Source organism: Artemia sp. Qi Xiang Cuo, chromosome 7 (assembly GCF_049724085.1).
Source record: "Artemia sp. Qi Xiang Cuo chromosome 7, ASM4972408v1, whole genome shotgun sequence".
Classification (NCBI taxonomy): domain Eukaryota; kingdom Metazoa; phylum Arthropoda; class Branchiopoda; order Anostraca; family Artemiidae; genus Artemia; species Artemia sp. Qi Xiang Cuo.
This window is the reverse complement of record NC_142800.1, coordinates 23,815,426-23,842,443: the sequence shown is the minus strand read 5'-3', so window position 1 is coordinate 23,842,443 and position 27,018 is coordinate 23,815,426. Positions and strand designations below refer to the sequence as shown.

At 35.3% G+C, this 27,018-nt stretch overlaps 1 protein-coding gene across 1 annotated transcript in view; it reads right to left on the bottom strand.

The window, feature by feature from the left end:
• Nucleotides 1–27,018, bottom strand: part of LOC148950066 (uncharacterized) — a 135,152-nt gene that overhangs the window by 17,089 nt on the left and 91,045 nt on the right. The window contains exons 4-6 of the mRNA XM_089092102.1: nucleotides 14,775–14,902; nucleotides 6,301–6,454; nucleotides 3,549–3,742 (exon numbers count right to left, since the gene is read on the bottom strand). Of these exons, the coding sequence (XP_088948228.1) occupies nucleotides 3,549–3,742; nucleotides 6,301–6,454; nucleotides 14,775–14,902 (476 nt within the window). The remainder of the gene's footprint in view (nucleotides 1–3,548; nucleotides 3,743–6,300; nucleotides 6,455–14,774; nucleotides 14,903–27,018) is intronic.

The window sequence follows — 27,018 nt, the reverse complement described above, 5'->3', positions numbered from 1 at the left end:
AAACACGTGAACAACCCCTTAGGTCTCAAAGGGTGTCTTCAAGAAATGCCTTAATTAAAATCCGAAATCAAATGACATAGTTTTCCAACTTATTTAATTGCTGGTTCGTTTTGTTTTTTGAGTGAATGAATTGATTCCTTTCCTTGTTCAGTTGTTTGCTAGTATCCGTCGATGGCAGTTCATATTTTTTGGATTTTCTGCAAATCGCGGATATTAGCGAATAACTCGCTTTTATGGTTGTTAGGTAGTTGGTTTTAATTCTTTTAATTTTTGGCTTTCATTGATACATCGTTTCGTTTCGCGCTGAAGAAGAGAGGCGTTTGTCCTCTCGAAATATTCGCTTCGTTTTTTCAGTATAGTCATTTGGCCTATAAAAAACCCCATTTTGCTCGTTTTTCTTTGTTTATGTGATGTCAGGCCAATGTGGTTTAAGAAATTATCTATTCTGAATTATCTGGTGTCTATAAATATACAGTTAAACCATACTTGGTAGGATCAGAAACCCGTGAGAAGCACAAAATTTCAGAATAAAGAAACATGGCGTGAAAAAAATATTATTAAGTCCCTTGCTCCTAGTACTAGAAAAATTTGTGGGACCGCTAATGCCCTGGCCTACACTATTCATCGCTTAATAAAATTCAATATTTACTGCAGCCACCCGGTTATTCCGTTGATTCAATCTATTTATCTTTACTATCATCTTTCCACTTCAGATTCTCTTTAATATATACCCTCAGGAATAATTTGGTTAAAATCTGATTCCCTAAATAGTAAATTGTAAACAAGAAATCACTTTTGTCATTAGTATGCTATAGTACTAGGTAATCTTAGTGTACCTAGTAAAAACCTATGTTTAACGTTGAATCTCACACACGACAGCAGCAACTTCTTTCAAGGCTGTTTGCTTTGTGAAGCACATTGTATATACAATTTTTTTTCGTTGTAGCACACTTCTATGAAGGCTAAGGTTTAGTAATCGAACAAAATAAACAAATTGTGCAGGAGAAGGTCTTTTCTAGTGAATCCATTGTTGACCAACAGTTGCAGTAACAATTTTTTTTTATCTATAATCGTCAATCAACATTAATTTCTGTGAGAATGCGCATTGTTATTGCTTTTCGAAATAAACGGTAACATTTTCAGAGTTAATTAAACTTTGTTTGGCATTTTGACATTACACACATATTTACTGTGATAATATTCGCTGTTTAAATAGCTTTTCACTGTTGGATCAAACTCTGAAAGTTTCGCTTTTATGCAACAATATTCATCAAAAGGTCATTGCCCTTTGGAGGGGAAAGGGAGATATAATTCCAAATGAAGTACCTTCCCGTCTTAGCTTAGGTAGAAGATCAAGCTAGTAATTGTATAAGATCAAGCTAGTAGATCAAGTAGATCAAGATCAAGCTAGATCTAGATCGATCTAGTTTAAGCCTATAGATAAGATCAAGCTAGTAAGATCCAGCTAGAAGATCAAGCTAGTAATACATATAACAGCCTTTACTGAAATAAAAGTTTTGTCTCTTCTAAATTTGTTAGACAAAAATAAATTTTCCCTATGTTTGTTCCACCTAGAAATGTCCCAAAGTTTGACAAAGAACGACTTCAATTCTGGGTTGCTCATCAACAAAGCAACTAGAACGTTGTTCAAAATCGTGTCGATGCACGATTGTTGTTTAAGAATGTTGTGCTTAAACTGACAACAATGTCGCCAAAAAAGGCATATAAGGAAGTGAATGAAGAAGCATACAATGAATAAAATCCAAGTGAATTTATATTTCTTTTACATTTCTTCGAAATTGATTATTAGCGAATATATAAAATCGTGAATTATGAATTAGCAAGCTATAACAAGCTGAATAAATAACAGAAAACTAAAAGCCGATACATACTTTCCCAGAAATCCTAGAGAAACCTGACAACGCATCCTGTTTTTTGCCATAAATAGAAATATTTTGTTTTGACGAAACTCACATCGTTAAAAAGTGTAAATCTTGTTTTTGCGATTAAACAGGTTAGAATTTTCTTTTGAAAGTACAAGAAATGGCACTCCTAAAAAATGCTCTAGTTTAAGCCTACCTGCTACAAAAACGCCAAAAAATCAGCTAAAAAGAAATATTATTTCAGCAGTTTAGTCTGTTTTGATTGATAACCTTGCCAACATAGGGTAAGGAAAATTTTATTATTTTTTCAGTCAAATTTCCTAGTTAAACCACAAATCCGTAATAGCTCTCGTTAGTGGCTAGCTCCCTGGAAAAATTTTTCAATGGACCGTTTGTCTTTGAGACGGCCAGCTGACGTTGAGGCTCGCAAAATGATTTTAAAGTGTGGAATCCTCTTCATTCATTAAATGAGACCATGTCAATAGGATGAGACCTATTGACATCATAAAGATGTCAATAGTAACCGAGACTCAGAAAAAGGTAATTTAAAGACAAAACTTGCATAAGAGATTTGGTTTTTATGTTAATCGCCAACATCTAAAATTAATTAAGCTTAAGCTCTTCCATCAATGGTTCTTAGTATAAGAATATTTGCATACATTTAAACAAGGGTGAAGATACTCCTATAAAGGGTGTGATCTTGACAAAATCTACAAATATTGGATCTCACAGCCCTGGTTGCAGAAGTTCATTTAGAAGGGCTCATTTGAAAGGGGAAATTCAAACTTCTAGTAGCCCCTTTGGTTTGAATAAGGCCAAAATAGTACCCTTGTTTACGACTATTCTGTCTATCAAGGCTAAGATTCTAGTTTTGATTGCACAGATTAACATCCAAATTAGAATCTGGGAATACTAATAGTTCTTCTAATTCAACAGGAAAAGCCCCAAAATAGCTGCTCCCTCTAACAAGCAATAACTACTGAAACATACAAAAATTGACCGCGTCTAAGATTTTCGATTTATGTGTATCTTAGTTCTATTCCAATTATAAATTTTTATCGCAATATAAATAAAAAAATCAGTCACCAAATATGACATATCAGGGAAATCTATTGTAACCTGACATAATTTTCAATTACCAGTTAATAGGTAAAGTTTTATACAAATTACCATCCGCACAATTTTACATCCTACAACTCCCAACCTAAAAACTTCACATTTCACAACTCTCCAGTCCCTACACTCCGTATATATTTTTATTTACAAATTTAAAGTAGAACTTTTCTATAAGCATCCTTAGATTAAAGCGGAATTTGTCCATATTGAGATTGTTGCAATGCAAACAAATAAAGTCAAATCCGCAATAGAAGCTTTTCGAAATTTGACATTTCATGTTTATGCCATGCGTCTAAGGTGTCAATAAAGAAAGAGAAAAAAGGGGAAAAAAACATCCTAACACGATTTAGGATATTATGATCGTAATAGAGAATTTTTATTAAATTATGTTTCTCTTTGAGTTTTTTTTGGCTTTGATTTACCAATTAAATCGTTCCCTTTTCTCTTTCTCTCCCTGATTTTGAATTTAAAATTGAAGTTTATTGCGAATTACAATTCTTTTTGATTGGTCGAAAATACAAATTATAGAAATGTTACTCGAATACTTACTAGCATATTCAGCTTTCTCGTCTATTACTTTGACTATATTATTTGGTAGATAACAAGCTAGAAATGATAGAAACACAGCTAACACCATTTTGGTGACTTTCAACTCTGCTTGGGAAAGACCTAAATGGTGTTCGCCTGGGTCTGGAATCAACGCTGGAACAGATTTTCTATGCGATCGCATGCGATTTTCGGACCTTGAAAAAAGAAAATCTTTTGTAAGGACAATTTTATTGATTGATCTGTGTCAAGATAAAAACAATTTACTATGACAAAAATCAAGTTAATTCAATCACACAAAGTATACGGGATTATTGAAGGAGGAAAATACCAGATTTTTCTTCCACAGTAAATAATGAACTGAGATAAAAATACTGTTACCAACGGATAAAAAGACTCACTTTAAGAGCCGTTGCAGCGATTTCACCAGTTCTAAAGTCAAATCATTAGAATCTGGGAAAAAAAAAACACTGAATGAGCGAAAACATTACTAAAACTAAAATTTGCCTGATTTCTTTGTGAAATTGAAAAAATAGTATAGTTTTTGATTATCTAGGCTTTTAAAAACGCCTAAGGCTTTTTTCCAAAGGATATAGAAGGTCTTCTTCATAGGTCAGAAAAACACATCCTAATTGAAGATGGTGATACCCTTCCGGCGAATTGCATTATCATCCAACTAGGGAACAAACAAAACATGGATTCCATATGCCTCAGTTGACTCTATGTCTGTGACACGCTATCTCCATGGTCCAAGTGGAGATTGCTTAAATCCGACAGATCAAATGAACAAGGCTCACATGTAAATTATTTGCTGCCCTATATCATCTCTTTTGACTTGATGATCTCGTCATGTGGATGAACTGTAAGAACTAGGGTACATACGCAAGGAAGCAGACGCGTGTATCATTGAATAGAAAAGCCATATGAATGAAAATGTAAGTGAAAGCCTGGCAGAATATGTTTATTTGTTTGCACTGTCTCCTTGAGGCTTTAATACATGCACTAATTTGATTTTGAATCAACTGTATGAGTTGTTTCGTTTGAATTTTTGTCCAACTTTATATCCAAGAAAACACTGTTTAAGTGAAAATCATTGAACTATTTAGAAAAATTACCAAAAGGAGTAGGTAAAACAAAAACAAAACAAGAAATAACTCTTAAATTGTGACGAATCACTTGGGTGGCAACGCTGAGTGGTATTTTTTCTCTTCATTTTTTCTCCTGAAACCAGTAGCCTATTTGTAAAGATGAGCATTGTTGGAGCTTCTATGATTTTATTCTGAGTATTCTGCATCAGGCTTCTCCGTTCTTTACAATGTTTCTCCTCGCTCAGTTACTACTATTCATCTGAGATTTACAACCAAGGATCTTAGAAAGTCTCTTGTATCCCTAGTCACCACCTATCTGCGTCATTTCTATATTAAAGTTAGTTTGGTAAAAGTTCCCCGCATTTTCCCCCTCCTTCCCTTTATATTAGAGATATCGTAAGTTCGTTATATAAATATTCAACCTTAGCTTTTGTTCTAGATCACATAAAGACCAAACAGATCCCAACCTTACAACTTCCTGCCCAAACAACATCCTTCAAAAGAATTCCTATTGCACGGCTCCCCAGCCACCATTTCACGCCCAAACAGCTTCCCAACATACAGCTCCCCATTGTAAACGTTATAACCCGTTCTTTAATTTCATGAGAAAAAACTTAGTTTTGACAAAGTAACAATTAAGGGCTAGGTTATAAACAAACTACTATCCCTAAAAAAAAATCATTTAGCTGTAACGAAAGCTTTCTAATATAGTGTGTCCTTAGGCCGCAATAATTTACTGGATGGTTAATCATTTGATTCTTTGGCAATTTGTGTTAGTTTTTACTGCTACTACTACTACTACTACTACTAGAAATTTACTGCAACACCAAGCTGCCTGATGGAAGGACAGGTGCGCACGCTCCTCCTCCACCCCAATCTATTCGAAGCTTCACTCTTTAACACCTTTGTGCAATTCCAGTTTTTTTTTCCTAATTACATCTTCGGGGACGCCCTGTTCGGGGACGACCTGCCCCTGTATTACTGTTCGAGGACCACCTGCTTTTGTTTGGCCTCCACTGAATAGTCGGGGCAAAAAAAAAGAAAAAAAAAGAAAACACCAAAAAAAAATAATCTTTGACAATCTGTCATCCTTCACTCGTTAAACGTGTCCTAGCCATCCCAACTTTTGGAAAGGCTATAAGCTAAATGTATAATTTTTACTCATAATTGTGCTTTGCCCACAAACACATTTGTTCATTGCACAAATCCCTACACAATATTTTTACGCCCCATAAATCTTTACATATTAGTTTATTATATATTTTTTGTGGTAAAACATGTATTAATATCTGTAAGTCCTTTTGGACACGATGGGAACTATTATAAAAGCTAAGGTAGAAAATATCATGACAGGCTTTTGATAACCTATGAAATTTTAATCGTTAAGCGGTAACTACTTTGTATCAAGCAAGGTATAGCTTGTCTGTCACTTTGCTTTCCTTTGTTGCTTTGCACTTTGTTTAGGGGATAGGGGAGAAGGGGTGACTTGAAAATACCCAAAATAGGTGAATTTTATGGAAGTACACAAAGTTATTGAAAAGACTATTGGAATATCTGAAATTTTAAAGTAGAGGGACAGACCCAAGAGATTTATGCTGTATACTTATCTGGTTGAAACTCTTTTCAATAGTGATAAAAATATTTTAAGATGATGAATAAGCTCTTACCTATGGACAACCAAAAATATACCTCCATACGAAACAACGATAGTAATGCATGGGACTAGGAAACCAGCAGTGATCAAAGCAGCCTTTGAACTTCTGTTGTTTTCATCTGGAACAATTGAGCAGTAGTGCATGTTGGAGTCCAGTCCAAACCGACCTTTAATATAGTAGCAGTAAGAAAGACTACAACTTAAATACATTCTAAATTATTGCTTTCTATTTCTTTTACTTTTTATTTTTTGTTTTTCGAAACTTGTGAAGTTAAATTTTTTTGCAAACAAAAACAGTTTTCAACTCGGGCTGAATCGTTTTGACCATAGTTTTACCAATATTATAAATATGATTTAGAAACCACGGCAGTGGCTTGATGGGAGGGAGGAGGACAAAAAAGTGTTTTTACCAAGACTGTAAGGAAGACTGATTTTTAGTGTTTCAGCCTGAGACGTAATAGTACTGGAACAAATTAAGAATAGCTGTGTATTTTTAATTAGTTCACATAATGGTAATTAGCTTGAAAACTTTATCCAAAAATTAAGTTTTCCAAAGAAAAGTAAAGAACTCATTAAACAAAAATTGAGCAAAAAAAATCAAATAATCTACCAAGAGTAAAAGTACCACAAATCAGCATCAGTAAATAAATTAAAACCAAAATGAACAGAAATTACAAAAAATTAAAGAGTCAAATCTAAAACGAGCAGAAATTAATATGAGTAGGGCTCACAACCCCAATTCCTTCTCAAGGCCAGTATATAATTTGTACTTTACAGAAAAAAAAATGCATTTGAAGTGTTTTCACTTTTTTAACTTTAATAAATTATAGACTATTAAGACAAGAAGGAATAAAAATCAGCATATGTATATTGAACTGAAAATGTACGTTCATTTGTATGAACGTGCATATTTAACTCTTAAAAAGGGCACTAGAACTTATAATTTCCAATTGAATTAGTTCCTTTAAGAAGTTCAATGTTACTAGCTATGATACAGCATTGCTGCCTAGGATATTGCTTACATGCTGCCCTTTTAATACCTGCATGCATATAGTTTTATAGTTTAACTGAAACTCCCATAAACGATCCTTAAATAATTTAACTTTATACTCCAAGTGTAATTAGTTGCTTTAACCGTGGAAGTAGTATTGAAAGTACACACATAGTATCTTCTCGCTAGTTCAAAATCCGCCACAACTTACCCTGAAAAGTCCAACTTAATAATGTAATCCATTATCGAGACATTGCTTTGTCACCATTTTGACAATCTACATGATCATAGTTCGCTTCCATTTAGTTTAGCATACGCCTAAATATTCCTTGAAAGCTTCACCTTAATACCCTTAGCGTGTGTAGTAGCAATGATTGTAGTAGCAGCAGTAGCATTAGTAGCAATATGCACTTATTACCTCTGGTTTTCTTCAACATCCACTTCAACAAAATATGTAAGTTTCAAATCAATATCATCAACCGCTCCTGAAGCATTGCTGATCCGTCCTGTTGACAATCTGTGCGAGCATAATTCGTTTTGATTTAGTTCAATACATTTTCATTATTGCCCAAAATTTTCGCGTTAATACCATTAGCATTAGCAACAGTAGTAGCACCGGTAATTATAGTAGTATCGGTGGTAGTAGTAGCAGTAGAATTTATAGTAGAAGTATTAGCTTTAGTAGCAGTAATAATAATAGTAGCAGCAGTAATAGTAGGAGTCATGGGCGTAGGCAGCATATTGTCAGGGGGGGCAGTCGATAGTGTGATGGAGGGCCTCTTATCAACTGCTTTTCCAACCAGCTGCTTTTTCAGCCATATCTTATGTAAATTTGAAGGTAAAGGAGAAGGGGGGGGGGGTTAGTAGCCCCCCCCCTCCCTACGCCCATGGTAGGAGTAGAAGTAGTTGTTTTATGATGCAAATAATGTCTTTTGGAACATCCCCCACAACAAGCCTTATGAGTTTTAACTTCATAAGCAAAACTGTTACTAAGATAGTGCTGATATGCCCTTTTGACAAACGGCATACGGATGGCGTGTTGTGATTCAGTTTACCTTCTTCAAACTTTCCTGTAAATTTCACCTTCATACTGTTAGGCATAGTTGTAATAGTAGCCATAGTAGTACTGAAGTCAACAGTAGTACAATACTCAATTTAATACAATTAGCCATTGCTATGACACTGTCAATATGTCCTTTTATTAACCTGTATATTCATATACTTCTTGAAATTTTCATCTAATTGCTCTTAGCATTACAAATAATTGCAAAAGAAGTAGTAGTTGGAGCAATAGTATAGTAGTAGTAGAACTAGTAAATGTAGTAGTGGAAGTAGTATTAGTAGTAGCGTGCAAATATTGTCTTTTGGTCAATTATTCTTCCCCTTTAAGCATACTCTGAGAGTCCCAACTTAATACACAAATCAATTCTTAAAATGAGATCTTTTGACCATCTAAATACACGAAGCGTTTTTTGTTTGTTCAAATTTGCCGTAAATATTTTCTCAGATTTCACCTTTATTTATTTAGCCTTAATAGCACTAGTATCACAATAGTTGCGGTGGTAGTAGGAGAAGTAGTTGCAGTGTTAGTGTTGTATCAGTAGTAATAGTAACAGTAGTAGCAGCAGCATTGATAATGGTAGTAGCATGTACATGTTGCATTTTGGTCAGTTGAACATCCCTTAAGTGATGCCCCAGTAGTTTCACCTTGAGACAGTAAGCTGTTCCAAAAATATTTTTGATGTGCCCCTTTGACCCACTTTTGACGCCCTTTTTGTATTAATACTCTAAGCGGTACAAGTTATTTTAATTGAAGCAGTGGTTAGAGTAGTTTAGCAGCAGTAGTGGTATTAATAAAAGTAGCAGTGTTAGTAGTGTTAGTAGTGCTATGCATATATTACCTTTTGTCAATTGATCTTCCCCTTCAAGTTTTCTCTGAAAGTTCCAACTTAATACCCAAATTCATTCTTAAGATACGCCCTTTCGATATTCTGCATGTACATATTATGTTTTGGATTTAGTTCAAATTCCCTCTCAGTATTCTGTTAAATTTTCACCTTCGTACGCGTAGCCTTAATTGTACTAGTATCATAGTAATAGTTGTATTAGCAGGAACTGTAGCAGCAGTAATTGTAATACAAACGAATATGCATTGTCAGTTTAATATACATATGCTGATATTTATTCCTTGAAATCTTAGTAATTTTTTATTTATAAAAGCTACAAAAGTGAAAGCATCAAGACATTTTGTTCGGTAAAGTGCAAATTATGTTCTTTCCTTGAAAAGGCGTAGGGGTTGTGAGCCCTACTCATGTCCATCACTTTTGAATCTTAAAAGGGAACTAGAACTTCCAATTTTCAACCAAATGAGCTTCCTCTAAAGCTGATACAACCGTCCCTTCCATAAAAAACTTGAATGCCCCCGGGGCATAACTTACAAATCTTGCCCCTAGGCTCTGGAGGTTTGATTCAACCCCAAAAGCCTTGTTATATGATCTTTGGAATATTTTGAATAGAATTGCTATCTAAAAAATTGTATTGGATGCATTTCGGGGAAAACGCGACGTATGGTGGGGGGGAGCTGCCCTCCGATCATTTTGACTCTTAAGAGGGAAACTAGAACTTCTGATTGCCAGTCCATTAAGCCTCCTCCGAAGCTTATACCTCCTCCCTTTCTATAAAAACCTTATATGCCCCCAGGGCATAACTTAAAACCCTTGCTCTAAAGGCTTTGGGGGAGTTGTCATCCTCAAAGACATATTTTCAGACCTTTTAACTATGCTAAACAAATATATATCTCAAAATTTTAACTGAATGGGTTTGGGGAAATGATGGACGTGGGAGGGGGACTGGTTGCCCTCCAATCACTTTCGACTATTGAAAAGGGCACTAGCCCTCTCAATTTAGAATCGTATTAGCCTTTTTTGAAGTCTCTACGACATCTCCTTCTATGCGAAGCGCCCTGGTCTAGAACAAAAAAAAAAAACACAAAAAATAAATAATACATTGTGGCAACATCGTTCTTTCCATAGGCAGCGCTATTGCGCTGCCTATGATAATACTGAAAATCCTTAGTTTGAAACAGAAGTTTTTATTTTCAATTTGTTTCTGAAATTTTCGATTCAATGTTTATTATATTTTAGAAGTTTAATGCAATGAAAAGTAAGGAATAAGACATGCACTCTTTTATATTTGAAAAGGAACCGTACACTAGGAAATAAAAGATTCAATAATTAACCGTTTCATGGATGTGTATTAATCGCAGTAAATAGCTCACAGTCTTGATCAAACAGTTCGTGGTAACGAACTGTAAGTAAGGAGTGACCCAGGTCAATGGTAACCGAAACTCTAGAAAACGGGATTTTGATACCAATAGATACATCGAAAAATCAGATTTTAATGATGATTTCAAATATATAAGTTTCATTAAGTTTAGTCCTATCCATCAAAAGTTACGCGCCTGAGAAAATTTGGCTGATTTTCGAAAAAAGGGGGGAAAGACCCTCTAAAAGTGATAGAATCTTAATGAAAATCACACCATCATATTCAATATCAGAGAATCCTACTGTAGAGGTTTCAAGCTCCTGTCTACAAAAATGTGGAATTTTGCATTTTTTGCCAGAAGAAAGCTCACGGATGCGTGTTTGTTTGTTTTTTTATTTTTTTGTTTTTTTTTTCCAGGGGTGATCGTATTGACCCAGTGGTCCTAGAATATCGTGGGAGGGGTCATTGGAACGGAAATGAAAAGTTCTAGTGTCCTTTTTAAGTGAAAAAAAAAAAAAAATGGAGGGAAACTAGGCCCCCTCCCACGCTCATTTTTTCCCAAAGTCAGCCGATCAAAATTTTGAGATAGCCATTTTGTTCAGCATGGTCGAAAATCCGATAACTATGTCTTTTAAGATGACTTAATCCCCCGAAGTCCCCGGGGGGAGGGCTGAAAGTTATGAACTTTACCCAATGTTAGCATATAGTATAGGTTATTGGGAAGGATACAGACGTTTTCAGGGGGGATTCTTTCTGGTAGTGGGGGGTGGGTGGGTCGGGGGTTATGTGGGAGGATCTTTCCATGACGGAGGTTTTCATGGGGGAAGAGACATTGCTATGAAGGGGGCGCCGGATTTCTCAGCATTATTAAAAAAAAGATCAGAAACTAAATATAAAAAGAACCAGTTTTTCAACTGAAAGTAAGGAGCAACAACAAAACTTAAAACGAACAGAAGTTATTACGTATATGATTGGGCTCACCCCCTAGTCAAGACTTCGCTCTTTAAGCCAAAGATTTCTTAGTACTTTCATAAGAGGTATTTATTCTAAATAACGGCCTTTGTGATTAAGGGTCATTTTTAAAGAATTGGAACAAAATTCGAACTTTAGCTTAAAGAGCGAGGTATTGACTACGAGGTGAACCCCCTAATATACGTATTAAAAATATATGAATATAGAATTTTGTTACGTAAGTTAATTCGTAAGTTACGTATAGGCTATTTATTACTAATAAAAACGTTCGTAAATAAAATTAAACAAGTTTCGAGAAAGCCTTTTAACCAAATAAAAGTGAAATTAATATGCAAATTTTGTTTTAATTATTCATGCACAGTGAGCCAAAATCAAAACCAAAGTGAGCCAAAAATTAAATAACAAAAAAACAAGTTTTTTTCTAACTTAAAGTAAGGAGCGACAATAACCCTTAAAACGAATCGATCTGAGTCGGTATATGAATGAGGATGTCCCCACGCCTCGCTCTCTCTCTGTTGCGCTTCAAGCAGATGTTTGACTATACCAAGATTTTTTTTTAACAATAAAAAACTTCAGCATAAAGATCAAGGCGTTGAGGAGGGGACAGCCGCTTTCATATACGGAATAACTTCTGTTCGTTTTAAATTTTAACGTCGTTCCTTACTTTCAGTTAAAAAAACTTGTTTTTTTTATTTAATACTGGTAAAAACAAAAACAATGCGGATGCTGAGTTTGACAACTACTTCATTACAAACAGAAATTATTTCAGAAGTTCTCTCATTACACGTTGATATTACAAATAATAACCTAAAAATTCAAAACGTATCTGCAAACGTGATACGGAATCATCCCCATTTATTACTGGTTAGTTATACTTACATTTGTAGCTCTGAAAACGTCACCCATGGATCATAGTTGTTACAACACTCCAAGGGGCCTTAACACTGGATGGTCAGTTTTTCCTAACTCTAAACCAAAGTTCAAAATTCATAATGGCTTAAAATGTTAAATGTTTTTTAGACCAGGGCACTTCGTATAGAAGGAATTGTCGTAGAAACTTCGAAAAGGGCTCATTCAACTGGAAATTAAAAGGACTAGTACCTTTTTTAATAGTCGAAAATGATTGGAGGGCAACCAACACCCCTCCGAAGCCCACCATTTTCCCAAACACATTTAATCAAAATTTTGAGATAGCTATTTTGTTAAATGTAGTTAAAAGGTCCGGAAATTATATCTTTGAGGATGACAAAAACTCTGGAACGGGTTCATTTGATTGGAAATAAGATGTTCTAGTGCCCTTTTTAAGATTCAGAGTGACCAGAGGGTGGATAACACATTTAAGCAACCTCGTTGCTTAAATGTTTGGGTCGAGCTTAGCGATGAAAACCAGTTAGCATAAAGTGTTTTGCCACTTATGCTTTAGTATATTTTAGTAAAGTCGTGGAATGAAATTAGTTCTAATATTAGTTCTATAAATTAGCTCTGTAAAATTAGTTCAATTAAAATTAGTTCTATAAAGTTTGATAAAACTAGTTCTATAAAATTATTTCAGTATCCATAGTATCAACAGATCCCTCTTTAACACTCATCTTTTTGTTTTGCTAGTTTTTACCTGCTCAAGCTTGGGAGGTAAAATGTGTTTCCTTTCTAATGTACCTTCTTAGAACTACTGCTTCAACATTCTTCATGGGATGGCTTTTTGAAGTGCTACGTGGCCCTCTATATAACTGTGTTTTGTTTGTGAATACAGCTGTTTCTTCATTTAATGATTATTGTATGTTCAAATGAAAATCAATTACATTGATTTACAAGAAAATCATTTAATTTAATCGTTTAAAATGACATGATGGGAGTTTTCTTGACGCATTAGGTTGATCATTCCTTATTAAAAACTTCTCGAGATTAATTGTATCTAAAATTCCCAATCAGCATCGAAAGGGATAGCATAATCTCCAGAGACAGAGTTGACGTTTGAAAAGTGCACATTTTTTTACAAGTTTCTTTGTGGCATCGATTACGTGAATGGGAACTCCTCATTCTCCTACATCACAGTAGTATTTCACTACTGTGAAACAAATTATTCCACAGCTCTTTTTTTCTTCATTGTTTTATTTTGTCGTAATTTCTGCTTTAGCTTCTCAATTTCGTATGTGAGTGAGTTTTTCGAGGAAAGGAGACATCACAGTAGAATTCTTTGCAAATCAGCCGAAGTTTTTGACACAGCATGCACATGAAGTGTTGAGGGCACTGAAAGTCTACAAAACCAAAGCTGTTGTCACCTCTATTAATTAGTGTTTCAGTGGTTGGCACTATATCATACAAGTACCTTTTTTATTAATTTAACACTGTGAAGGTCACTACTAATTTTAATTTTCCCGAAGCAAGAATCACATAGAGACACTGAAGAATGTTTTTCACGGGTCTTGTCAAAATTAAGATATGTCAAAATCTTGTCAAAATTAAGATAAGCCTGCATAATTAAAGTATCCAGAGAAACCGGTCAGTTTTCTTTTGTAAATCTTTGCCTTTATGGTAATATATGACTCATTTTCCAGTTCTCACTTGATATATATATATATATATATATATATATATATATATATATATATATATATATATATATATATATATATATATATATATATATATATATATATATATATATATATATATATATATATATATATATATATATATATATATATATATATATATATATATATATATATATATATATATATATATATATATATATATATATATATATATATATATATATATATATATATATATATATATATATATATATATATATATATATATATATAATATATATTCTCTGCCATATTTTTGTTACGAAATCTTCATTTTTTCTCAACTCCAGTAGAGTCTTTGAATCAACAGAGGAATAAGTAAAAAAAATATAAGTAGTAGTTTTAATGAAAAATTAGATGTAAATGATGTTAAGATTTATATATAAGTTTAAGTATTAGTTTTTCAGTTTGTTTGCACAAAAAAAAACCTACTAAGCGGCCATTTTACTAGCCATTTATTAAAATTTTTTAAATTTCAGGGCTTTCATGGCCGATTACCTTCATGGCTTATCAAGACCAGAACATAATTTGTGCCTTACTGAAAAAAACAAAAAAACAAAAACAAATGACCGTGGATTGTCAGTCTAATTGACAGTGGCGTCAAAAAAAAATTAGGATGTATCCTTACTATTCATGTAAAAACAATGAAGACATAAAGAAACTCACCCCATTTTCCTACCAAAGTTGGCAAACAGAAACAAAAGCTTGTAAACCAGATACAAAGTATCATTATTGCGGCGTTTTTTCTTGTATAAATTTGGGCATACCATCGAAAAAAGGCGACAATGATGAACCTTTAAGTAAGAAATACAATTATTAGTAACATTAACTATTAATAAAAATAGTCCTAATGACAATTAGCTGATTCCTTTGTTTAGTAATGTGAAGTACGAAAAATTACTTAAGATTTAAATATATTTTTCATAATTTGACTGATTTAAAGCAGGGTTAATGTTTAATGTGATTTAGATTATGAAAAAAAACGAGTAATTTAGTTCACTGGAAGCAAAACCTGCTTATAGTGGAGAGACACGTGTCTTCCAAGCATAATTTTTTTTTACCAGATAACTTCATATAGAAGATGAGGTCTTAGAGATTCCAGAGAGGGCTCATTAAATTTTAAATTGCAAGTTTTAGTAGCATTTCTAGGGATTGAAAATACTGCTGCCCTGTAACTGCCATGATATTGGATCATAATTTTGAGACAGTGTTTTTGTTCTGAATAGTAAAAAGGTCCAATGAATATGCCTCTGGGGATGATATGACCCTGGCAGTCCCTGCGGAAAATAGCGTAAATTATTCAAATTGCCAATTGTTTCAGATAGGATTGATACCGAATGGTGGGGGAGGGCTATGTTGGGTCTTGGGTATCCAACCTGCAAGAAGCTTTCAGCAATTATTCTTGGGGCAAAACGGGTAATAAATGTTGCCAGGAAACGGTATTAGAGGCCAGATATAGACCAGGAAACTTTTTGTCCCTGCTTAGTTTGAGACTTGAAAGGGTAAGTCCTTAGACTAAGCGGTTCCTTATCTACAAAAGAGTCGATTTTGGGCCCGAGTACTTCTAAATTCGGCCCTAAAAGGGCAAAAGAACTTTCATTTCCTATGAGCTTTATATATCCTTAAATCCTTACTATAAGAAAACCCAAGGCAATAGGAGAAAAAAATGATGGCTCCCCCAAAGTGAGCCTAAAAAAGCGTATAACAAAAATTTCTGAACAGTTCGAAACTTTAGAAATTGTTTTTATTGAAACTTTCAGCTCATGGGCCAAGAGGGTTCTAAAGTACAAAAACAGATTTTAGTTTGGGGCATGGATCTCAAAAATGGGGCGCAAAATAGGGTTATATGTTTTTTCCCGGTCGAAAAGAAAATTAAGTTCCTTCGAAAATGTGCCATGATTGCCAAACATCTTTTTAATTGGGGCACGGGTCCCCAAATATTAAACCCAAAAATAGTCCATTCGTAACCACGGCAAGGGAGATCAAAAATTTTATTTAGAAGAAGAAAGGTATTAACGGGCCCGGAAATAGGCCAATTTTTTTTCCTTGACTGTTTTGAAGCTTACAGCGGTAATTGCAACGAAAACGTAATTATTGCAATGTAAGGAAAAACTTATTTTGAGAAATGCTTCACCAAAAACGGAGTCGAAAAAAATCAAAAAAGTTTGTTCTTATCCGCTAAAAACTTATATCCTTAAGTCCTTGAGTCAAGGGTGGGGGGGGGGCAAGGAAAATATATTGATTTAATTGAAAATGGAACACTATAAAGGACCAATAAACTTTCAAACTCTTTGCTTAAACCTAAAACCGGAAGATCCTAGTCAATAAAACCGAAATATAGAAAAAGAATTTTAGTTTGGGTTAGGGGCCTAGGTCTCATGGAAGTCTTAGTCCAAAAAGGGCCCAGTTTTTTCAGATTGACTTGAAACCTCCAAGGATTTTTGCCTAATTGATAGGATAACGTATCTTTGTTTAGAGAGGGAAGGTGTTAGGGGGCCCACAAACGGGCCGAAAAACAAGGGTGTATCCATTCAGTTTCAAACTGGTAGCTTCAAGTCCTTGGGCCAGGAGGGCCCTGATCCACAAGAAATAGCTGTGAAACATTGGCCCCCCCCCCCAAAAGGCTGAAAATTGACCAATTTACCTTGAAAGCTCCTGGACCAAGGGGGTTAATAATTAAACGAAAATTAGACTGGGGATTCTGACGCTCTAAAAATGGGACGAAAAGTCTTTTTGACTGGCTTGAAACACGTACATGAAATTTCTCTTTCATATCTAAAATCCTGGAATTTTTTTCCGAACATATTTAAATTAAATATTTATTTCCCTAGGCCAAGTGGACCTTAATGTACAAGAAAAATTCAGTCAAGGGGAACGGTCATTCTTTTGAAATTGAGACCGAAAATAACATCATATAGCTTTTTACTTTTAAATTGGCTTGAAGCTTTCAAGAATTGTTGAAAAATTTAGGTTGTATCAATGCCTGACGTCGGAAATAGGCAACATTTTTCTCTATATCTCCTTTAGTACACAGCCCAGCATAGTATGCTGGGTCAAATGTGAATTATTCTTGAAATAGAGATTAGCTTAGATTAAATGAAAGCTATAATCCACTGGTGAAAAAAAAACCGATTGTCAACTATCGTAATTTGAGTTTTCTGACAGTTTCAAACTGAAATTCTTTCTGACTTCCTGTCCTAAATTTAGCTGCTTAACAAAAGCAACACAGAAAGTACTCGATACCGACTTCTATTTAAATAAAATAAAAAAAACAAGTTTTTTCGACTGAAAGTAAGGAGTAACATTAAAACTGAAAACGAGCAGAAATTACTCCGAATGAGGGGATTTTTCCTCCTTTTTGATGCCCTCCTCTTGATGCTCTTCTTTTGAGCAGATTTTTCCTCCTTTTGATGCTCTTCTCACTAAAGTTTTATAGCACTTTAAAAAACTTCCTATTCTAATTAAATGGCCCTTGTAGTTCAGGAGTAGTTTTTAAAACATTGGGACAAGCAGTCAAACTTTAGCGTCAAGATCAAGGTATCGTGGAGGAGGGCAACACCCTCATATACGGGATGATTTCTGTTCGGTTTTATTTTTAATATTACTCCTTACTTTCATTCCATAAAAATAGGTTTTTTGAAATTTACTACTACTACTACTACTACTAATGCTACTACTAACAACTCACTACAGCAACAAGCCACCTAAGGCCAACACAGCTACTCACGCTCCTCCTCCATCCCAATCTATTCAAAGCCTCCCTTTCTACACCCTCACAGGAAGTTCCCATTTCCTTTAAATATTTCTTTATGACGTCCTTTTACCCCAAAAGAGGACGAGCTATTTTCCGTTTAACCCTAGACGGTTGGCCGAAAAGAACAATGTTTGGCAATCTGTCATCCTTCATCCGCACAACGTGCCCTAACCATCTTAACCTTTCTTTCATTATAGCCCTAGAAAGCGGGAAAGTGGGGCCCTAGAACATTTTCGTAAGCAATTTTTCTGGAAACCATCTAGCAAATCTTCATCCGCTTTTCTGAGCGCCCATGCTTCAGAGCCATATTTGACCAGTGTCATCACTGTAGCTTCTAATATTCTAATCTTGGTTTCCAGAATAATCTTCCTATTGTTCCAAACTTTTTTTAACTGTGAAAAAACATCCTGAGCCTTGGCTGTTCTACTTTTAGCATCTTCAGTGCTCCCACCATCTTTACTAATAATACTAACTAGGTAAGTGAAGCTGCCCACCAGATCAATCTTTTCGTTACCCAACGTCACCTTTTCATCTTCACTTATTCGTAGCCTTAGTCACTTAGTCTCCTTAATTTTAATTTTCAAACCTATTTGAGCACCCTGAACTCGCAAAACCTCTAAAAATTCATTCGTGTTGCTCACACTTTCATCGAGGTTGCTTAAATCATCAGCATAATCTAAGTCCAGAAGAATTTTTCCTTCCCATTTGATTCCGTGGTCTCCCATTGCCTTTTCTGCGCTCCTTAAGCCAAATGCCATCAAAATGATCCATATAAAGGGGGATAGAACACAACCCTGCTTAAATCCCGATTTAATACAAAACCAGCTGCTAACCTCATAAGATAAGATAAGATTTATTGCTGAAAAATGGATATCAAAAGCTCAAAAGGGCCGAATCCGCACTTTAGCGTCAAATACAGCGAAGAAAGAACAACGAAAACAAACAATCAAACAACAACAGAAAATTATAAAAGGGTCAATGTCAAATACGTAAAAACGTTAAAAACAAAGTACAAAGTAAACTCATAAAATTATAAGGCCAATGTCAAGTCAGCAAAAATGCCCAAAAAAACAAAACAAAAAAAAACTCGTAAAATTAACAAGGGGATAAAGTAGAATTAAAAAAGTAGAATCAAAACAAAAACATAAGTTAGTTGGTGACTAACAAACATAAATATAAAACCTCCAAATTTGCAAAATGGGCATCAAAATTAATAACTATGAGGTAAAGGGTGAGTGGGGGGGGGGGGAGGCAGCGGAGATTCAGTGGTTGAAAATATCAACTATATAAGGGATAAAAGTTCTTCTATATCTTTCAGTGCAAACTCTTATTGGGGTGAGAAGGGGGATTTTTGTTGACACAGACCGCGGGAGGCGGGGTCGAAGGGGTGAATATGGACCGGGGAAAAGGGGAGTTGTTCGAAGGTTATGAAGAGCACTGTTAGCAAAACGCAAGGTAATTTTTGCTCTCCTTTCCTTAAGGGAGACAAGATTAGTTCTCCTAAGAAGGGAAATATAAGGTACTTTACCCTCATTGAAGATAATTCTTAGGCACCGTTTTTATACTGCTTTTATTCTGTCCGACAATTCAATGGAAATGCCAGCATGCCAAACAGGACAGGCGTACTCAAGGGTTGGGCGTACAAATGACAGGAAAATCCTCAAACAGTGCGATTTAGGATATTTAAATTTTTAAAGGAGATTAAGGAGAGAAAATGCAGTATGTATATGTTTTAAATTGATCTTAATGTAGCAACCCCATTTTAAGTCGCTTGAGATGGTAACGCACAGTAATTTAAGGGTGGTAACAGCATTTTTAAGGGGAATTGGACAAGAAAAGACCGAGACAGTCTTGGGAACATTTACAGCAAGAATAGATAATTTTCAAGGGTCGACATTTATATCATCAGTGAGAGCTTTGGCTGATATCGATTTCAAGATGTGACCGTATTTCAAACAATAGGCTATACGAAAAATGTGGTTCAATACCGCTTTCTAGGTCTATAATCAAAGAAAGGTTGAGGTGGTTAGGGCATGTTGTGCGGATGAAGGATGACAGATTGCCGAAGATTGTTCTTTTCGGCCAACCGTCTAGGGCTAAACAGAAAGCAGGTCGTCCCCGTCTGGGGTGGTAGGACGTCATAAAGAAAGATTTAAAGGAAATGGGAACTTCGTGGGAGGGTGTAAAGTACCTTATATTTCCCTTCTTAGGAGAGCTAATCTTGTCTCCCTTACGGAAAGAAGAACAAAACCTACTTTGAATTTTTCTAACAAAGCTCTTCATACCTCTAGAGAACCTCCACTTTTTCCTGGTCCCAATTCCCCCCGTCACCCCTGACTCCAACAGTCCTTTTCACAACAAATCCCCCTTCTCGCGCCACTACTAGTTTGCACTGAAAGATATAGACAAACTTGTTTCCCTTACATATTGGATATTTTCAACCACTGACTCTCTGCGGCCTCCCCCCCCCCCACTCACTCTTTACCTCATAGTTATTAATTTTAATGCCCGTTTTGCAAATTTGGAGGTTTTTTATTTATGTTTGTTAGTAACCAACTAACTTATGTTTTTTTTTTAATTTTACTTTTTTAATTCTACTTCATCCTCTTGTTAATTTTACGAGTTTTTTTTTTGTTTTGTTTTTTTGGGCATTTTTGCTGACTTGACATTGGCCTTCTAATTTTATGAGTTTACTTTGTACTTTGTTTTTAACGTTTTTACGTATTTGACATTGATCCTTTTATAATTTTCTGTTGTTGTTTGATTGTTTGTTTTTGTTGTTCTTTTTTCGCTGTATTTGACGCTAAAGTGCGGATTCGGCCCTTTTGAGCTTTTGATAGCCATTTTTCAGCAATAAATCTTATCTTATCTTATGAGGTTAGCAGCTGGTTTTGTATTAAATCGGGATTTAAGCAGGGTTGTGTTCTATCCCCCTTTATATGGATCATTTTGATGGCATTTGGCTTAAGGAGCGCAGAAAAGGCAATGGGAGACCACGGAATCAAATGGGAAGGAAAAATTCTTCTGGACTTAGATTATGCTGATGATTTAAGCAACCTCGATGAAAGTGTGAGCAGCACGAATGAATTTTTAGAGGTTTTGCGAGTTCAGGGTGCTCAAATAGGTTTGAAAATTAAAATTAAGGAGACTAAGTGACTAAGGCTACGAATAAGTGAAGATGAAAAGGTGACGTTGGGTAACGAAAAGATTGATCTGGTGGGCAGCTTCACTTACCTAGTTAGTATTATTAGTAAAGATGGTGGGAGCACTGAAGATGCTAAAAGTAGAACAGCCAAGGCTCAGGATGTTTTTTCACAGTTAAAAAAGTTTGGAACAATAGGAAGATTATTCTGGAAACCAAGATTAGAATATTAGAAGCTACAGTGATGACACTGGTCAAATATGGCTCTGAAGCATGGGCGCTCAGAAAAGCGGATGAAGATTTGCTAGATGGTTTCCAGAAAAATTGCTTACGAAAATGTTCTAGGGCCCCACTTTCCCGCTTTCTAGGGCTATAATGAAAGAAAGGTTAAGATGGTTAGGGCACGTTGTGCGGATGAAGGATGACAGATTGCCAAACATTGTTCTTTTTGGCCAACCGTCTAGGGTTAAACGGAAAATAGCTCGTCCTCTTTTGGGGTAAGAGGACGTCATAAAGAAATATTTAAAGGAAATGGAAACTTCCTGTGAGGGTATAGAAAGGGAGGCTTTGAATAGATTGGGATGGAGGAGGAGCGTGCGTAGCTGTGTTGGCCTTATGTGGCTTGTTGCTGTAGTGAGTTGTTAGTAGTAGTATTAGTAGTAAATTTCAAAAAACCTATTTTTATGGACTGAAAGTAAGGAGTAATATTAAAAATAAAACCGAACAGAAATCATCCCGTATATGAGGGTGTTGCCCTCCTCCACGATACCTTGATCTTGACGCTAAAGTTTGACTGCTTGTCCCAATGTTTTAAAAACCACTCCTGAACTACAAGGGCCATTTAATTAGAATAGGAAGTTTTTTAAAGTGCTATAAAACTTTAGTGAGAAGAGCATCAAAAGGAGGAAAAATCTGCTCAAAAGAAGAGCATCAAAAGGAGGGCATCAAAAAGGAGGAAAAATCCCCTCATTCGGAGTAATTTCTGCTCGTTTTCAGTTTTAATATTACTCCTTACTTTCAGTCGAAAAACTTCTTTTTTATTTTATTTAAATAGAAGTCGGTATCGAGTACTTTCTGTGTTGCTTTTGTTAAGCAGCTAAATTTAGGACAGGAAGTCAGAAAGAATTTCAGTTTGAAACTGTCAGAAAACTCAAATTACGATAGTTGACAATCGGTTTTTTTTTCACCAGTGGATTATAGCTTTCATTTAATCTAAGCTAATCTCTATTTCAAGAATAATTCACATTTGACCCAGCATACTATGCTGGGCTGTGTACTAAAGGAGATATAGAGAAAAATGTTGCCTATTTCCGACGTCAGGCATTGATACAACCTAAATTTTTCAACAATTCTTGAAAGCTTCAAGCCAATTTAAAAGTAAAAAGCTATATGATGTTATTTTCGGTCTCAATTTCAAAAGAATGACCGTTCCCCTTGACTGAATTTTTCTTGTACATTAAGGTCCACTTGGCCTAGGGAAATAAATATTTAATTTAAATATGTTCGGAAAAAAATTCCAGGATTTTAGATATGAAAGAGAAATTTCATGTACGTGTTTCAAGCCAGTCAAAAAGACTTTTCGTTCCATTTTTAGAGCGTCAGAATCCCCAGTATAATTTTCGTTTAATTATTAACCCCCTTGGTCCAGGAGCTTTCAAGGTAAATTGGTCAATTTTCAGCCTTTTGGGGGGGGGGGCCAATGTTTCTCAGCTATTTCTTGTGGATCAGGGCCCTCCTGGCCCAAGGACTTGAAGCTACCAGTTTGAAACTGAATGGATACACCCTTGTTTTTCGGCCCGTTTGTGGGCCCCCTAACACCTTCCTTCTCTAAACAAAGATACGTTATCCTCTCAATTAGGCAAAAATGCTTGGAGGTTTCAAGTCAATCTGAAAAAACTGGGCCCTTTTTGGACTAAGACTTCCATGAGACCTAGGCCCCTAACCCAAACTAAAATTATTTTTCTATATTTCGGTTTTATTGACTAGGATCCTCCGGTTTTAGGTTTAAGCAAAGAGTTTGAAAGTTTATTGGTCCTTTATAGTGTTCCATTTTCAATTAAATCAATATATTTTCCTTGTCCCCCCCACCCTTGACTCAAGGACTTAAGGATATAAGTTTTTAGCAGATAAGAATAAACTTTTTGATTTTTTTCGACTCCGTTTTTGGTGAAGCATTTCTCAAAATAAGTTTTTCCTTACATTACAATAATTACGTTTTCTTTGCAATTACCGCTGTAAGCTTCAAAACAGTCAAGGAAAAAAAAAATTGGCCTATTTCCGGGCCCGTTAACACCTTTCTTCTTCTAAATAAAATTTTTGATCTCCCTTGCCGTGTTTACGAATGGATTATTTTTGGGTCTAATATTTGGGGACCCGTGCCCCAATTAAAAAGATGTTTGGCAATCATGGCACATTTTCGAAGGAACTTAATTTTCTTTTCGACCGGGAAAAAACATATAACCCTATTTTGCGCCCCATTTTTGAGATCCATGCCCCAAAACTAAAATCTGTTTTTGTACTTTAGAACCCTCTTGGCCCATGAGCTGAAAGTTTCAATAAAAACAATTTCTAAAGTTTCGAACTGTTCAGAAATTTTTGTTATACGCTTTTTTAGGCTCACTTTGGGGGAGCCATCATTTTTTTCTCCTATTGCCTAGGGTTTTCTTATAGTAAGGATTTAAGGATATATAAAGCTAATTGTAAATTAATGTTCTTTTGCCCTTTTAGGGCCGAATTTAGAAGTACTCGTGCCCAAAATCGACTCTTTTGTAGATAAGGAACCGCTTAGTCTAAGGACTTACCCTTTCAAGTCTCAAACTAAGCAGGGACAAAAAGTTTCCTGGCCTATATCTGGCCTCTATTACCGTTTCCTGGCAACATTTATTACCCGTTTTGCCCCATTCTCTTTTTATACCTAGTCGTAAATCTCAAAAAGACATTTCCTTGTTTAAATATCGAAATGTATTTTGAACCCATAATTAATAGTTGAAGACCCAATCTAGACCAGTTTTGTACAAACAGAGAGGAGTATCCTAAAGCGTTACGACATATCAAGTTTTAGAATCAAGGCCCCGAAATACTGGAACAACTAACTTTTACCAGAAAGGTTGGAGATTGGCTAAAATTTAAAGAAGAGACGACACAAAAAACTAGTCTCGAGCGAATGACAGTTAAGAACGAAAAACAAGGCTAAGCAAATAAAAGACAGACTTTAACAAAAATAAGGGTAGTTTTGCCTCGGAAGCTAGGAACTGAGTAAATGGTGTTCTCTTTAACTAGGATAAAAACTACGACTAGACTGTCTAAACTTCATTTGAATGCAATATTTAGATAAAGTAGTGAACCTTTGAAACATTTCTGTTGCTTGGTCCAACCCAAAGGATCCTATTTGAATTAAGTTAACAATAACAACTTTTGAGCCCCTTTGGCCCAGAGTTTAGTTAGAGCGATAATTCCCCTTTGAGACTTGCCAATTGATTTATAAAGGGTTTGAGCCTTACTGATAGTTTGAGGTAACCCTGAGATCCTTTCTTATTAATTAAGGGATATATGATCTAATTAAAATTGAATAGATTACAACAAAAAGGCGGAGAGTACTCGCGTAAATAACTTAAGATTCTTGTTAGATTTTTATTCTATTTCAGTGATTGGTTCTATAGTCCCATCATGAGTTCAAATGAAAACAAAATCAAAGGGTTGGAAAAAGCTCAAGAAATACAAAAAGCTCAAGAAGAGAAAATAAAAGCAGAGAGAGTGCACGGTCTAGAATAACCCCCCTAGAAGAGAAATGTAGAGACAGCCCTATTACAAATAGGCTTCAAAATCTATTTGTAGAACAGGTATCTCCCATCTCGTTGCTAGCATACCCAAATGAGATCCACTCATGGATTACAATCCTTAGACAAATACAAAGGAGTTTAGAAAAAATGATATTGCTATGATTAATCAAGCTATTTGCTACACACGGGAAGAAATTCAAAGATTTGCAACACGTTTAGATATTTCTAAAATAAGAGATTTGGATCAGTTACAAACGCTTCTAAAGGAATCCTTTTTACATGAAAAACCGGCTGCGCAAAACTCCAAGAACTTTAATCTGAGAAACAAAGGCCATCTGAGTTGGTACACTAATTTTATTCCCAAATTAGGGGAAAGGCAATAGACTATGCAAAAAATTTACTTGGTATAAGGACAGATGACATAACTATTAATATTTTTAAAAGTGGTATGTTCCCTTCCATTGGAAGGAGAGTACTAGAAAAAAATACCGCAACAGACGACCAAGATGAATTATTAGCGTTGACAAAGAGATTTGAATCGATTGATTTTAGGTATAGGGACTTCTCAGACATGTCTCTGGGAGCAGTGGTGATTGACTCAAGAGACAAGACTCCCCCTGAAGAACAAAGACATAACTCCAGAATAGAATTTTTAGACACAGAAAATTATAATCTCAACCCAAAGAAATGTTTGAACTATAGAGAGTCCATCTATTTTAGAATAGATATGTCAAGACCAACTAGAGGTAATTATATCAGGAATAATTTTAGTGAAAGAAAAAACGCTCGTATAAAATGGTAGACTTGCGGGGATCCACATAGACAATCAGAATGTGAAAAACCTCCAAAGTGTGTCTGCTGTGGAAAAACAGGACACGAAGCAAAATATTGTTTAGCTCCAGCACCTATAAACCAACCCCAAGAAAATTTTTAGAATAATTGTCGCTGAAAGTACTGCGGCCTCCGGGCAATGGACGGGGAACCGTCGGATGGCACAGGGCCAGATTCCGCAGTTTTGTAGACATAGGTTAACCGTTAGGAGCTGGCCTAGTGTGACTAGGAGTCATAGAAATGTCATGACAGGGAGTCGCGTACTTCAGAGGGAAGTTGATGGGGTCCCTCCTAAGGAAGCGAAAAAGTTTTGCGTCCACCTTTTAAGGATGCAAAAAAGGGTTGTGTTCACCCCTTAAGGAAGCAATAAAAGGGTTACGTCCATAGGGATTCGAAAAAGGGTTGCCTCCCGGTGCACAAAGGTGGCATATGCATATGCTCACAGAGTATTCATAATAATGAACCTGGATTGAAGTCTCCCAGGATAAACATTGAGACAAAAAAAGCAAGCGCATTACTGAAATGGCTTCTAAAAAATTAATAGCAGAATACGGAAAATTTTATAAGATTTGACATTTCGGGTATAGCTCAGAACCAGAAATCTCGAATTTTGGAAAGAAAGGAAATCCCGTTTCTTTAGGAAAATTGTACACACTGGATAATTCTGACAAGAGAAGAGACGTCAATTTAAGATCATTTTACCAAAAAAACTAGTTAATGGGGTCATCCGTTTCCAAAATTCGAGTCCTTTTTGTTGGGGCCCAAATGGGAGCTGTCAATACCTTAAATAAATTTAGACAATGTGGTGTCTTTGAAAATATGTACTACCAGGTTGAGGAGGCAGTAAAGAATTTTGACCTCTGTTAGAGAGAAGATAAAGTTAGTGATAGTTACCCCATTCTTAGAAAAAATATTTTCCCTATTCGGTCAATTGATACAACAGGAAAATTGCAACTTAGCGCGAATGTTGAGCAATGTATATTGGTAAAAAAAAACAACACAGTAATAGCAACGTCTAAGGAACATTGATAAGACTAAAACGCATTGCCCATAGGATTTAGAAGATTTTTGAAAATAAAATGCACTGTCAATAGGATTAGAATATCCGTCAAATATAGGATGCGGATTATTGAAATTATGTAAAGCTATAAAACATAGCCGCACACCAACTTAAAATGGTAATAATTTGTTATTTTCTTTATCTGACAAAAGAGATGAGTTCTGAATATTTGAAAGGCTCAAATTCTCATAACTCGTATTTTTTTTCAAATAGAGAACGGGTATAAATTTTTTTCCTCGCAGAATATATTTTCTATTTGTCTTTGTTTCTTCAAGTTTTTCATTGTTACTGGACCTTTTGGCACCTGTGCATACTCTTTTAAGCGTTTACGTATAATTTGGGAA